The sequence below is a fragment of the Stenella coeruleoalba genome, assembly GCF_951394435.1.
Source record: "Stenella coeruleoalba genome assembly, chromosome: 1".
Taxonomy (NCBI): domain Eukaryota; kingdom Metazoa; phylum Chordata; class Mammalia; order Artiodactyla; family Delphinidae; genus Stenella; species Stenella coeruleoalba.
In genome coordinates, this window is record NC_137169.1 from 16,505,710 (window position 1) to 16,520,434 (window position 14,725).

General features: G+C 59.2%; 1 protein-coding gene across 11 annotated transcripts in view; it reads right to left on the reverse strand.

The window, feature by feature from the left end:
- Positions 1-793: 793 nt before the first annotated feature.
- RAP1GAP (RAP1 GTPase activating protein) overlaps positions 794-14,725 on the reverse strand; it is a 50,577-nt gene continuing 36,645 nt past the window's right edge. For 4 of the 11 annotated variants that reach the window (XR_013830939.1, XR_013830940.1, XR_013830942.1 and 1 more), the window contains 14 exons: positions 14,462-14,562; positions 14,194-14,323; positions 12,985-13,140; positions 12,448-12,519; positions 11,747-11,833; positions 11,180-11,317; positions 9,220-9,351; positions 6,119-6,228; positions 5,033-5,188; positions 3,338-3,461; positions 2,245-2,347; positions 1,753-1,887; positions 1,443-1,484; positions 794-1,067 (listed from right to left, as the gene is read on the reverse strand). Coding sequence is in view for 5 of the 11 variants with exons in the window: in XM_079940095.1 (XP_079796221.1) it covers positions 1,476-1,484; positions 1,753-1,856; positions 2,245-2,347; positions 3,338-3,461; positions 5,033-5,146; positions 6,119-6,228; positions 7,020-7,274; positions 9,220-9,351; positions 11,180-11,317; positions 11,747-11,833; positions 12,448-12,519; positions 12,985-13,140; positions 14,194-14,323; positions 14,462-14,562 (1,635 nt within the window). In the remaining 6 variants the exon portion in view is untranslated. Of the gene's footprint in view, positions 1,068-1,442; positions 1,485-1,752; positions 1,888-2,244; positions 2,348-3,337; positions 3,462-5,032; positions 5,189-6,118; positions 6,229-7,019; positions 7,275-9,219; positions 9,352-11,179; positions 11,318-11,746; positions 11,834-12,447; positions 12,520-12,984; positions 13,141-14,193; positions 14,324-14,461; positions 14,563-14,725 lie in introns of all 11 variants that reach the window. The other 7 variants (XM_079940099.1, XM_079940098.1, XM_079940097.1 and 4 more) reach the window with 4 other exon arrangements.

Here is a 14,725-nt window from a genome sequence, read left to right on the forward strand (position 1 = left end):
GGGGGCGGGGTCACGTGAAGCCACACCCGACTCGGGGTACAATAGCGATAAATAGAATTTATTTTGTACAACTGTTACTGACATACACACGGCCACGGGGGGCTTCCAAAATGGGTGTTGGGGCCAGGAGGCTGGCCTTTGGCGTGGCGCCTAAAAAGTGTGGACAGACGCACACAAGGATGTGGACCCACAGCAGCTGTGCCTGGCTGCCCCCTCCGTGGTGGGTGAAGGTGGCGCAAAGGTGCGGCCCGTAACTCTGGGCAGCTGAGACCCCTCGGCCCGGCGTGCCCAGGAGCATGGGAAGGCAGGGGTTAAGCTGGGTGCTGGCTGAGGAGCCAGGCAGCTCCCACTTGCCCCACAAGCGGGTCACTCGTCTGTCGTGGAGGCAGTGGACAGGGCATCGGCAGATCTGCGGTAGAGACTGAGGGTCCAGGAGGGGCAATGGGCACAGCCTCGGCCCACCGGGGGCCCCAGGAACCCCAAGAAGCAGAGTAGGGTGATGGGAGGTCTCTAGGACGACGATCCTCCATTCTGGGGCAGGTGCATGGACTCACAGCCTTCAGTGACCTCTGAAATAATCTTGTCCATTTATAGCAGAAGCGCCCAGAGAGGGAGAGTGATTTGCCCATAGTCACAGAGCAGAACCCAAATTAAAAGCTAGGACTTAGGACTCCCAGCCCAGTGCTCATTCTACCACACCTCACACCCCACGGCCTCCACAGTAGGCTCTGTATGCACTGAGATGTCTCAACCCCCCCCTTCCAGCTCACTCCCCCTGAGTCCAGAGGGACATCCAGGGGTGATGAATGGCCAGGCCTGGAGTCCTGTTTCAAGTGACCACTCCCTGCCCCAGCCGGCCCCCCAGCCCAGGGGGTGGGGATGGTGCCAGCAGCTTCCCCGCTCCCAGGTCTGGATGGCTCCGCCCTGCAGAGACAGCCCAGACAGTGGGCCAGGAGGAGGGCTGGCGAGGCAGGGGCAGCCCACAGGCTGGTGCTGGCCTCGGGGGCAGAGGTCTCGTCTGCCTGGACTTGACACAGCATCTTCACCTTGTGCTTCTGTGGCCTCATCTGCAGGGTAAGGGGAGACGGAGGCACCGTGAAGCCGGGGGACAGATGCGGAAGGGCCCACCCTTGGAGTTACAGGCTCTGGGTCTTTCCATCCCACTGGGAACCCCCTAGACCCCACCCTCCCAAAAATTCCCAAGTCCCTTTCAGGCTCCCATCAGATCCTCCCAGAAACTCATGGGCAGAGGTGAGGCAGCATTTATTAGCCCCATTGTACAGATAGGGAAACTGAGGCCTGCGGTCACTTAGCAACTGAGTGGCAGAGGACTCAAACCTAGATACATAGCTCTCACCCAAGAGAGGTGACAGAGGAAGACAGAGAAGCTGGTCCACCCCCGCCCTCTCCCCACCAAACAGAAGCTGGGGGCTGGTACTGACCTGCTCAGTGTCACCTTCAGAGGGGCATCCTGGCTAACAGCCCTGCACAGAGATGGCGGCAATGCAGGTGACAGGACAGACGACATGGAAGATACACGCAGGCAGAAATCACTGGCTGTGCCCAGGCTGGACGAGCCCAGCCCTCCAGGATTAAGGGGGGCCCTTGGTCCAGCCCCCATCCCTGGGGACCCCTGGTGGCTTTGATGCCTCTCCCCAACAGCCAATTTCCCTCCCAGGTAGGGCTCCCCATAGGGCCAGGCTCCAGGCCACCCGTCCCCACCGTGGCCAGGCCCCCGGGGGCTGTGCATACCAGCTGGGGCGTGTGCTGTTCAGATGCTTCCAGCTGGATCTTGATCTCGGGACATGCAGGGTCCCCCGACTTGCCGGCGTCTGGGTGGGGTGACCGAGAGGGGCCTGGGGAGGGAGGCAGGAGGGAGCCACCTCACTGGCCGCGGGGAGGCACCAGGGAGACGGGGGGCATGGATGGGCGGTCGGCACCAGTGCTCCCCAACCCCACCGAGCCCCTCCCTCTGGGACTCCCACCCTTAACTCCCTTCTTTACCGCCCCCCCCTTCCTGCATCACCCTCCAAGGCCTTTCTGGAAACCACCAGCCCTCCAAGCCACCAACCACCCTAGGCTGGACAATGACCAGCCCACTGTCCCCATGTCAGGGGCAGTCCCATCACACACCCACCACCTGGGGCCTGAGAACTGCTTTTGACCCTCTGTGCCCAGCCCTGTCCCCTGCCCACCACAAGACTGGCCCTGCTTGTGGTGGGGGAAGCTGGCCCTGGCCAGTACCTGGGGAGCTGCCCCCACTTGTGGTGCTGACACTGTCCTCCAGCCACGTGCTATAGATGAAGGAGTCCCGCTTGTGGGGCGTCCCCGAGGATGAGACACTCTCCTGGGGATGGGGGAGCAGAGAGAGAGGGAGGTCAGCCCTTGGCCATGGCACTGGCTTGGCTGCCCTCTCCCCTCCTCACCAGCCCCTCGCCGCTGCAATCCACAACCCCCGACCCTTGCCCCTCTGCAAAGAGGATGAGGGCCCAGCAATGTCTGCCCCAGGGGGAACCAAAGGAGGACAGAGTGGGAACAGACACAGACCCAGGGGCACACGTGCACACGCGCACATGCGCTCCCATTCATTCATTCAGCAAACATTTATTGATGTTCTCGTGAGCCAAGCCACCGAGAGAAATCAGGAAAGGTCCCAGCCCTCCGAGAGCTTGAAGAGGAGAGGAAAGACAGGCTGTGAAGAGACACTAGTCCAAGCCCCACAGGGCAGGGCCTTGGTCTGCACTGTCCCCTCTGCCCACGCAGCACCTGGCATGGGGCGTGGCAAGGAACAGCGCTCGCCAAAGGACTGTTGAGTGAAGCATGACAGACAGGTTCCAAGGACAGAGCCCAGGGTCTATGAGAGTGTAAAGGGGGCTCCTAACCTACCCGGGGACCAGGAAGGCAGGCTTTCAGGAGGAGGTGACATGAGGCTGAATTGAGAAGGATGAATACGAGTCAGTCAGACAAAGTGGGAAGGAGGAAACAGGTAGCGCTCCAGACAGAGGAATGGCGTGTGCAAAGGCCCAGAAGTAGAGTAAGCCTGGTTGGTTTGGGGGACTGCAAAGGAGGGCAGAATGGCTGAAGTGGTAAGAGACGAGGGTGGGGAGGGAGGGGCTAGATCTTCAACGGCCTCAGAGATTGGGCTGTGGGGGGTACCGGGGAGCCACGGAAGGCTTTAGAGTAAGAGAAGGTCAGTCTGCATTACTCCTTTGGGCTGAGTCCCTTGATCACAACTCAACCACACCCAGCCTCATGCTTCCACCCAGAGCATCTCCAGGGACCAAAGAGCACCCCTTTCAGGCCGTTGTGGGGCACCTCCCCTCCCTGGGCCTCTCACCAGGCCTGTATCATCCCCGTCCACACCCTCTGCTTCCTCCACGACGCTGGCGAAGCTGCTGGCACTGGACGAGGAGCGGGAGAAGTCCTTCAGCACTTCTGCTCTCTGAGCTGCTGTCTCCGCTCTGCCACAGACAGCATCCTATCAGCCAGCATCCACACTGGGCACCTCCTGGGCCAAGACCCCATGCCCCTGCCCTCCCGGCCCAGGGCGGCCCAGCCTGCAGCCAGCCAAGTGCCTTTTTGGCCTCTTACAGCTCCCTGGGCCTCTGAGCCTCCCCAATGCCACTGTCCTTGCTAACACGCGGATCCTATCATGCCCCTCCCCTGCTCAATTCCCTCTCCTGGATCCCCACTGCCCCAGATAAAGTCCAACTTCCTTGGCTGGATGCTCAATCGTAACTATTAACAACAATACTGCCATCTAGTGCAGGTTTGCTCTGTGCCAGGCACTGTTCTAAGTGCTTCTCCCCTAGTTATCTCATTGCTATCATTATTAGACCCACCTTACAGAGGAGCAGACACCGAGGCACAGAGAGGATGGGCACACGGCCCGAGGTCACGCAGGCATAGGTGGGAGAACCGGCAGGACCCAGGCCTTCCAACTCCACAGTCTACTCTCTTTTAACTCTCTCACAATTTTGTCCCATGCTCAGGGCCTTTGTGTCTCCTGCCCGGAGTCTCACTCCTTCCCTCAAATCCCAAAAAAGTAAATTTACCTTTGGAAAACCAGCCAGGGGTCGCCTACTCAAGGAGGCCCTCACTGATTCTTCCTTGCTGTGGGAATGACCCTCTCTGCTCAGCTTTGTCTCTCCCTGTCCCTGTGGCCCTCTCCTGCTTCTCTGTTCACTTGCCTGACTCTTCAGCCCAGGCCGGGTCCTCTCAGCAGCCCCCTCACCCCCGGCAGCCAACGCAGAAGGGGCTCAGCCAACAAGCACTGAACGGAGGGGCAGCCTCCTGGCTGGCCTCCCTGCTTCTGCTCCTGCCCCCACCCTCAGAGCCTTCACACGGGGACCACAGTCAGCTTGTTAAAGCACCACGACTCCTCTTAACTAAAATCTTCCAAAGCCTCCTTGCCAGTCTCAAAGTTCTCACATGGCCTTCAAAGCCGTGACCTAGCCCCCACCCGCCTCTCCAACCTCATCCCCTCCACTACCGGTGTCCGCCTGGGCCCAGCCTCACTCATTCAGCTCCAACTGCACCAAGCATGCCTCAGGGCCTTTGCACTTGCCGTGTTTCTTACCTGAAACCCTCTTCCCTCTGCCATGCCACTGTAAGTCAGACCTAACAGGGCTGACTCCTCACTCAGCTCCCAGTTCAAACCCCAACCCTTGGTAGATGTCTTCCCTGAGCACCCACCTAACGCCCCACCCCCACTCATTCTTCATCATATCCTCTGCTCTATTTTTCTATCATCACTATCTGGAAGTAGCTTATTAGGTTATGTTATGCTGGACTGTCAGCTCCACGAGGCAGGGGCCGTGTATGTCCAGCTCACTGCTGTCTTGCAGAGCTTGGCATGCACAAAGTGCTCAGCGGGTGTGTGTCAAAGGAGGACCTAGGAGAGTAATCAGGCACCCTGCCGCCGTGGTATGGCTGTGTCAACACTCCTGGCAGGCCTGGGCCCAGACAGGGGGTAGAAAGAAAGGGCCCACCACACCCAAGCCCCCCGGCTCAGCATGCCCCGCGCCCCAACCTGTTTTTGGTCGTGGGCATCTCTGGGGAGCTCTGAGTGGATGAGTTCTCCGACTTGGGCTCCTGTGAGACGTGCCCGCTGTCTGGGGTCTTCTGGCCAGCCGGGGGGCTCTCCCTGCGGGGCACATGGGGGCAGCGGGGGGATTCAGCACCAGGCCTGGCATCAAGGGTAGAAGGAGGCCCAGGTGGTGAGAGGAGGTCATGGGTGCCTCCTGCCTTGTACCCACACCCTACATCCTCAGGGGCCAGACCCAGAGCAGTCCCTGCAGCTCCTGGGCTGGCCTGGCCAAGGAGGGGGCAGGTGCTGTGGGAGCACCTACTGAAGACCCTGTTATGGATAAGGAAACTGGAGTCCAGAGATGGGAAGGAACCTGCTCAGGGACGCGCAGCTAGGACATGGCGAAGCCAAGACTCGAACCCTGGGTTCATGGGATTCTGGGCTCTCTTGCCTTTGAGGACAGTGCCAGCTCCACTCCTGAGGCCTCAGTGCACCTGCTCCCTGCTTCACATGCACTGCACCCCCCCCCCCCCAGCCGCAGCAGCACCATGCCGTTGGTTGTGTTCTTATCCCTATTTTTCAGATTGGGACAGTGAGGCTCAGAGAGGGACAGTGCCTTTCCCAAGGTCACACAGCCCCAGTGTGGTGGAGACAGGACTCACACCCAGGAACTATCCTCTGCTTCCCGGAGGCTCTCTGCTGGTAATACGGTGTGCTGTCCACACCCCGCCCACACAGATGCACTTACAGACCTCCATGGACCAGGCCTCAAATCCCAGCTCTGCCCCTCACCAGCTGTGTGACCTGGGCAGGCCCCTGACCCCTTGACCTGTGGCTCCTTGATGTGCAAGGTGTGAGCCCCTGGGAGCCGGCAGAGCTGGGACTGGATGATAGGGCTTCATGTTAGGCGACGAGCTGGCCGTGGTGCCTGACGCAGAGCAGGGACTTGACCGTGTAGCTGTTGCCGGTGGGGACAGAGGGGGAGAAGGGTGGGAGCTCCCTCTTGCCTGCTGTGCTTTGCCACTGAATGGGGGTCGGGGGAGCCAGAGGAGACGCAGGACGCCCTCCTACCCTCTCTGCTGCACCCACCTTTTCTCCTGCACCTCCTGTATGTTCTCAATGCCGATGGCACTGCTGCGGCGTGAGCCGAATGGGCCCGACTTCTTCCTGGTGGGGCTCTTTCCAGGGACAATCAGGGACTGCGGGGAGAGGTCCCAACTCAGTACCCACCTGCTCCAGGAGCCCCTGTGCCCCCCACATGCCACCCTGGGGCCCTGCTGCCCAGGCCCTGAAGCAGAGACAATGAGCAAGAAAAATGAGAGAACTGTCCATCTCCAGAGAGGGCCGTCCTAATTTACAGATAAGGAAACAGGCCCAGAGAGGGCAAAGGCCCCCCTGAGGTCACACAGCAGGTCTGGACCCAGCATCTTAGTCCAGGAGAAGAGCAGAAGCCTGAGGGAGCTGGACAACCACTCTGGGCTGGGACTGGAGGAGGCCAAGTCCTCAGAATGACTGCTGCCTCTTTGCCCCCAGGACTTCATGGGACCTGCAGCCTACGGGCAGCGGGGAGAGAGCGGGTGAGGCAACCCAAGCCCCTGCCCCCTGCTACACCTCGGAATCTCCAAACTGGTTGGGGGAGGTTCTGGCCGAGCAGTTGAAAGATGCCCCCGAGCCCAGGTTACACATATACAATGGTGGGATGCCCCAGGCACCAGAAGCATGTCCCCCATTTCTCTGGGGAGGCGGGAAGGTGGGCCCCATGGAGGCACAGATGGGCAGAAACCCCCAGGCCAGTTCATGGTCGGGACAGGGAGTTAGGGCAGAGGAGGGCGGTGGCGCTCCATGCAGAACTGGCGATATTGGGGGACGTGCAGCTGGACAGAGGGTCTCTAGGTACCAGATCCTAAAGGCAGGGACTGGGCCAGAGTCCCAGGGGGCAGGGCAGGGCCAGAGCCCCTGGTGGGGGGGGCACTGGCACTGGCACAGGTGCCAGGCCCCAAAGCAGGTGCTGAGAGCCATCAGAGCTGCTGGCACTCCATCCTGCCAGCCCTCGGGCCTGTCCCGGGGGGAGGGGGGCAACGTCCCCAATATGGCCTCCGTCCTGAGGGCGAGCAGAGAACAGCGCGTGCAGGCAGCCTCCAGAGACGGCGGCCCCGCGGACGACAACCTCTTCCACGGTTCCTATGCCTATGGCACTGCCCCGGCGTCCGAATCTACTCGCACTTTTCCCAGGAATAAGCAATGACTGGCAAGCAGCAGAGGGTGGGAGCAGAGAGAGAGAGACAGGCATAGAGAGAGTCAGAGAGACAGAGATGGCGGGAGGGGGAGGCACAGAGAAATGAGACAGGGAAAGGAGGGAAAGACAGACAGACACAGACAGACAGGGACAAAGAAGAGAGCGGGGCAGGGGATTGAGAGAGACAAGGCCGGGGAAGGGAAGGAGAGAAGAGGTGGGAGGAGACACAGAGAGAACAGAGGAGAGAGATTGACAGTCACATGAGAAGGGGTGCAGAGTGAAACACGGAGAGACAGACACAGAGATGGACCCGGGGAGCAAGACGGACAGAGACGGAGAGGGAGGGGCAGGCACAAAGGAAAAATCAAGGGCGAAAACAGTTTGAAAGAGGAGAGGGAGTAAAAAGACAGGTGCAAGAGGACAGAATACACAAGTGCAAGAAGGTGGAGGGAGGCAGGGGGTGGAGGAGGGGAAGAGAAAAAGGGAAGGGAAAACAAGGAACGAGGAGAGAGTGGAAGGAAAAGGAAGCAACATGAAGAGAGGGGACAGTTGTGCAAAAACAAAAACAGAAATGGGTCTGGTTACTGCCACGGTGGGTGCTGCTGGTCTGGCCCTGTCCCTGGGGCCCCTCTACAGCCACCCACAGGAGGCTGGGCCACTCTGGCGGGGAAGGAAGGGAGTGGCTAGTGAATTAGGGTTGGAGGAGGGTGGGCCTGCTTCTCCAGTGACAGTGGGCTTGGTGACTGCTGGAACACAGAGGACTCGCCCTGCCTCCCTGGCCAGGTCAGCCCATGGGGCAGGGGTGGGGTGGAGGGGGTCCCTCCTGCCACATGACACAGCCTCACAGCACCGAGCACAGGGCTTGCTTGGCATGCAGCAGTCAGTCCGTAAATGATGGGTGGGTGGGTGGATGGATGGATGGACGGACAGACGGATGGATGGAAGGACGGGTGGATGGAAGGAAGGAAGGAAAGATGGATGGGGAAGGGGCAGCGGAGCAGTAGGTGCAGTGCTGGGGGTGACCACTGGGCAGTGGAAAGCAGACTGGCCCACAGTTGAGGGCCTTATTCAGCCTTTGTGCCCAGCACACCCCCTGAGTGTTAGTAGCAGAATCCCGCAGAGCCTGGCAGACAGGAAGTAATCACACAGTAGGTGCTCACTCAGGAGAGGCTCACACAGAAGCCCAGGTCCTGACACACAACAGGTGGGCACAACCACAGAGGCCCTGGCACATAATGGGTGCTCACGCAGCTCATCTCCTGACACAGAGAAGGTATTCACTGATACCCGGGGCTTATCACAGCAGTCCATTTCCTGACACATGGTGGATTCTCATACAGCAGCTCAGGGCTGGGCACACAGCAGACGCTTACAGAGTTAGGTCCACGCAGTAGCCCAGGATCTGACATACAACAGGTGCTCACAGAATCTCAGGGCCGGGCCCACAGTAGGTGCTCACAAAGTACATGTCCACACAGCAGCCCGGGTCCTGACACACAGTAGGTGCTCACACAGCAGCCCAAGTCTGGACACACAGCGGTGCCCACCAGCATCTCAGAGCCAGGCACACAGCAGATGCTCACACAGAAATCCAGGTCCTGACGCACAGTGCGTGCCCACAGCCTGACACACAACAGGTGCTCCCAGAAACTCAAGGCTTGACAGGAGGTGTCCACACAGCAGCCCGATCCCCAGCATACGACAGACAGTAGGTGCTTCATAAGGAATGTGACACGGAAGCTGCCCCAGAACAGACACAGCTGAATAAGGGGCCAGGAGGCGGGGCGGGCCGAGGAGCTGGGGAGGGGGCTGCAGGCTCTCAGCATCCCAGTGTCACAGCCTGGGCACCTGACCCCATGGAGGGCAGTGGCTAGACCTAGCCTAGAGCCCAGGATGAGCCCTCGGACAGCAGGGCAGCGGGGGGGAGGCGGGGCCCCTGGGGGAGGGCACTCACTATTCCAGCCGCCTTGGCCAGGTCCGGGTTGTTGGGCGCAAAGCTCCCGCTGTGGCTGGTGGACACGGTGTTGGGCTTCTTGTTGCTCAGCCCCATGGCATCCATGGACTGGCTGCGGCTCCGGATGACCCGCTGCGAAGGTGGCGGTAGGGGTTTCCTAAGGCCCCACCCCCTCAGGGAAACCCAGGAGCCACCGACGCCAATCTCGGTGACCCCAGGAAGTTCCTTCCCATGAGACCACATGAGAGTCAGGTCCACGTGTGCCAAGGGTAGTGTGGGCCTTGACTCTGCCACCAACTTCCTGGGTCACCTTGGGCAAGCCACCCCATGCCTCTGAGCCTCTGAGCTTCATGGCCGGTCGTGCAGTTGTTGTAAAGCCCGCAGAGGACGCTGGGTCATGAGCAAAAGCGTGCACAGAGAGACCTCCAGAAACCCCAGTTCCCTCCTTTTAGCGTCTCTCAGGGCTTGTTTCTTCCTTGCTTTTCTTCCCTCCCTCCCTCCGTGCCTCACTTTTGTCAGTCAGTCTGCACTGAACGCTCACTTCAGGGCCGGGTGCTTTACATTTGCTCTCACTCAATCCGCCCCAGGGAGCAGGCACTGCCACCAAGCCCATTTTACACGTGATGAAACTGAAGCAGAGATGGGGCTGGAACCCAGATGCCAAACCCAAACCCTTGACCGTGGGCTCCGCTGCCTCGAAGAAGGTCTGTAACTTAAGCCCGGTCCACCATCCAGCACTCACCAGATGTGGGATCACTGGAGGCCCCCTCAGAGAAGACACCCCAGGTCCGTGTTCCTCCCACCCACTCCCTGTCTCCAGTGAGCAGAGGCAGGGCTCTCTTCAAGCCTCTTTCTCAAAGACGTTCTGTTCGCCTCAGCCCAAGGCAGGCCTGGGCAGCTGGGCTAATCCTCTTACGCAAACCCACACCTCCAACTTTGTGGCCTGCCCTGGGGTAAATGTGAGGCCCCAATAGCCTGCTGGGCACCTGGAGGATGGGCAGTCCTCCTCCTGTGGGTGGAGGACACAGTGGCAAAGAGGCCACCGCCTGGGGACCTGCAGCCTGGGGGAGTCCAGGCCCTGTGGGGGGAAGAGGAACTCTCTCCTCCTCTGTCTCTCACTTTGGATGGTAGTTGCTGAGGTAGATGGGCAGGGCTTTGCATTTTGCTTCTTAACTTAGATTACACTGATCTAACTGCTTCACAAATAATTCTCAACAGTTGTATGAGGTAAGTTGCCATTACCCTAAACAACAGATTAGAAAACCTGAGGCTCAGAGAATGCTCAAGCTGGTGGTAAGTGGCAGAGCTGGGATTTGAACCCAGGGTGTCTATGCTCTTAACACTAAGCTAAACTAGAGATAGCCAGGGTGGGTCACACGGCCTAAGGTCATGCAGACCAGGTCCCTCTCCTATAGCCCCTCGTTCACCTCCCTTCCCTGACCTCTGTTTCTTTCTCTCGGTCAGGACAGAGGCTTCCTCCTCTCTTCTCTGCCTGCTGACCTGGGAGCCACCACCCTTGGCACCAGAGGGCTCCAACCTTCAGCACAGCTCCCAGGCAGACTCCGCCCCCAAGCTTAGCCCCGCCTCCAACCAGCAACTCCTCCCCCAGCCAGAGCCCACCTTACAACTCCCAACCGCAGCTCTACCCCAGGCCAAGACCACCCCCCCGCCAAGTCTAAGCCCACTCTAAAGCCCAGGTCCACCCAGAGGCTCACCATCACCCAAACTCTACCCCAGGTGCGTGCCCACCTAGTCCGAACTCACGCCTATTAACTCCACCCGTGACTCCACCCTGAGCCACGCCCCCACCCGACTCCACCTCCAATGTGAGCTCACCTCTAGCCACACCCCCACACCTTGTAGCTAACGGCATCCCCCTGCTGTAGCCCAACCACGGGCCCAGATTCCAAGAAAACCACACCCGTCCCCCTCCGCACCCAGGTAGACCCCAGCTCTTCACCTTGAAGGACTCGAAGAAGCCGCCGCCCCCGCCGCCGTTCTCCATCTTGTCCTCGTCTCCACCCAGGCCCATCATGGACTGGCTGTGGATGTGCAGTTCCTCATAGAGCGTCTCCAGGAGGGCGGCCCGTGTCCGCTCCTGAGGGCCAGGCCGGGGCCGTTAGGAGAGACCCCAGGGATCAGCCCTTCTTCCCACATTTGCAATCGTGGCCACCTTCTCTGAGTGGGAAGTGGGCCTGGGCTCCAGAAGCCTAGACGGCTTCCCTCAGGCCCCTCCGCAGCACAGGCAGCCCCCAGGGCTTGACGTGGCCCCTCAAAGATCTGACTTCATGTCCCCACGCCCCTCCTCCACTGCGTCCTCTGTGGCAGCCCGCCTACCTCCAAGGCCCTCCTGAGCATTCCTTATGAACCCTTACTTCCTCTCCCCTGACCCTGACGCTGCTCATCTGTAAATCTGTCCTCCCCCAGGCAGCCTTCCCTAAGGCCAAGGTCTGAACACAGCTCTTCTCTCCCCAGGGACTGAAATTCTAAGGGGTGGGGGGATTCAACCCCAAGAACCCATACTCACCTCTAGTTTGGCAAACTTCTCTGCCTTGTAGCAAGCGTATTCAGCATTGATCAGTTTTGTCAGCAAAAATTCCTGGAACTCAGGCCCCTGGGAGCCCCCAGCGTGGAGAAGAGAAAGGGGGGTCAGGCGAACACAGAGGCAAGGGGCTGGGGCTCCTGAGCCACGCTCTGCTGGGGCCTCGGGCTGCCCTCTTCACTCCCAGAAGGGCATCTCCTTGGGCTCAGCTCCCCAGCCCAGGCACCTGTGAGCCCTATGCCCTTCATGGCTGCCCACCCCTCGGGAGAGCTGGGTTGGGGTCTCCCACTGCCTCAGTTTGGGGGATTGGGGGGTGCCGAAGCCAAGGCTCAAAGTGAGGGCTCCTGAGAGGTGAGAGAGATGTGTGCCCCTCTCCCCGAACATTTTAGAAGAAGGTTGAAATTGTCAAGAAGACAACAGAAGTGAGGAAAGGCCACAGAGTCTGCTATACCAAATGTAAAACAATGATATAGTCTGTTCTGGGACGTTGTAAAATAAAGTCACAGTTTTTATCAAGATGAACAGAAAAGCCAGGCCCCAGCTGCTCAGTTAGGGGAGCCCGGCTGCCCTGGCACACAGTGGGGCTTCAGGACCTCGTACAGCAGAATGTGCACCCTCTCAGCCCCCACCCATTTAGTCCTGCTCTGCCCATGATGGGGAGGGGGGTGCTGGGGGCTGCCCCTCACCTTCCTGAACACAGCAGGGTCCGGGAGGGGTGGCCCGAAGAAGGGCACATCGTCTCTCGCAGTGACGGAGACCTGGAAGGGAGGGCAGCTGTCCCCATGGAGTCCCCACACCAGCCAGAAACCACTGATTCACCTCCCTATCCTGCCCTGTGCTGGGCACAGGGCTGCCCCTTGGCGGGGGAGGTTCAGTGACTGCCGATTGGATGGGTGAACCCCAGGATTTCAGCTCCTCCATCCTTGGTCCTGAATTTGAGTGGTGGGAAGGGTTGGAGGGTCTCAGGAGTCATGAGGATGGAGAGGGAGGAGGAGGCTAAGGGGCGGAGGAGGGTAGCCAGCCTCTCTGAGGGGAGGGATTTCAGGGGGCAGAGAGGGCGGGATGGGACTCCTCCATCATCAGAGCAAGAGGGGGGCTCAGAGCCCTCCGGACAGTCCCCCTACTTACAGTTAGGAAAACTGAGGCTCAGAGAGGCCTCACAGTGAGTGAGGGTGGGGCTGGGATGGTGGCTGATGCCCTTAGGAAGCTCCGAGATCACCCACCTTGTACAGGGGGCCATCGGGGCCCCCACTCTCGGCCTGCACCACCACATAGGCATGCAGAAAGTTGGATGCAATCATGTCCGGCACAAAGGGCGTGTTCTCGTCCTGGAAGACCACAGCCACGATGTCGTTCCCGATGTGCCGCTTCCGCTGCAACTGAGCACAGGGCCACAGCCTTCACCACCTGGCCGGGGGCCCGTGGAGTGTGGGGAGGGTGCCCGCAGAGGTGCAGGGGGCTTGGGGTAGGCAGAGGGCATGTCTAAGGAGTTGCTTCCTCCAAAAAAATGTGGTGAGAAACTTGTCTTAAAATTATTCTCGTTTTCTTGGAATCCTGTGACAGATGAGAAAACTGAGGCCAAGACAGAAGTGACTTGCAAGGCCCTACAGTGAATTAGGGGACTTGAACCCAGGGTTCTTGGTCCCCAGGCCCTACCTCTCACCCTCCTCCTGTCTAAATACCCCAAACATGGGCCCCTCTTGAACACATAAGTTCCACTCAATATATCTTTGTTGTTAAAATGAACAGAGAATCTATTAAAAGAAAATTAAAAGACATTAAAAATAAGGAATAAGCATTTCCATTTTTCTCACATGACCCCTGTATCCCCCTGTACCCCTGGAGTGGGGGCATGGGGAAATAAGGAGGACAGCCCTGCAGGAAGCTTAGGACAAGGTGACAAATTTCCAAGTTCAGCTCCAGGAACATGCCTTGCACTTCCTCATCACCAGGCCTTTGCAGAAGATGGAAGCCATTCTTTCCCCCAGAATGCTCCTCCTCCCTCTCCTACCTCCTTTGCCACCTAAAAGTCACTTTATCTTGAAAGCTTTGCCTGACTCCCACCTCTGCCCAGTCTAAGTGCCCCCATGTGACCTGACAATACCCTTCATTTCCTGTAAAAATACTCGCATTTACTGAGCTCCTGCTATGTACCAGTTACTGTTCTAGCCACTCTGGGTGCATACCCTCGTTTATGCTCACCTATAAGGTAGGTGCATTATCCCCATTTCACAGATGTGGAAACTGAGGCTTTCACAACATCGTAGTAGCTTGTCACCCTGCCCCAACTAGAGGCCACAAGTTGGGGGACTAGATCATTTCCATCTCTCTATCCCAGGGCCCACTGAGTCTGGTGTGGTGGACAGTGAATGGGTAGGTAAATGGGGGACAGGAGGACAGGTGGGAAGCAGGTGGGTGGGTGCCCAGGCTACCTGCTGGGCGTCCCCTTCTGTGTAGGGCAGCTTGGTGGACACGTGAAACATGATCTCCTTGTTGCGGAAGTTGCAGTACACAGACTCGGTTCCCGTCTGCCCGTGGGTCACGTCCAGGCCTCCTCGGAACCTGCCCCAGGCCCCCCAGGCCACGGCTCAGTCTCCAGCCCCAGCCAGGCCTCCACGGGGCCAGGACGGGGGCTCCCTCCCTGCCCAAGGGCATGGGTCCTCTGGGATTATCCTCTGCTTGTCCCACCCCAATGCTCACCCCTTAAAGTCCTGCAGTTTGACCTTCTGGCCAAGGAATTCGAGGAACTCCACGAAGGCGGGGCTCTCCTCGTTGGTGCTGAAGAGTTCTTCCTCGGAGGTCTAGGGATGCACAGAGGGCAGAGGTCATCGAGCTGGGCCTCCTACCCCTACTCACACCCAGGAAGGCTGGAAGGGGGACCTCTGGCAGCCCCTGAGCTCCTGGGAAACTGAGTCCCTCAGCAGGTGCTCTCCCTGGCAAAGGTCTGAGGTCCCAGGTACATGG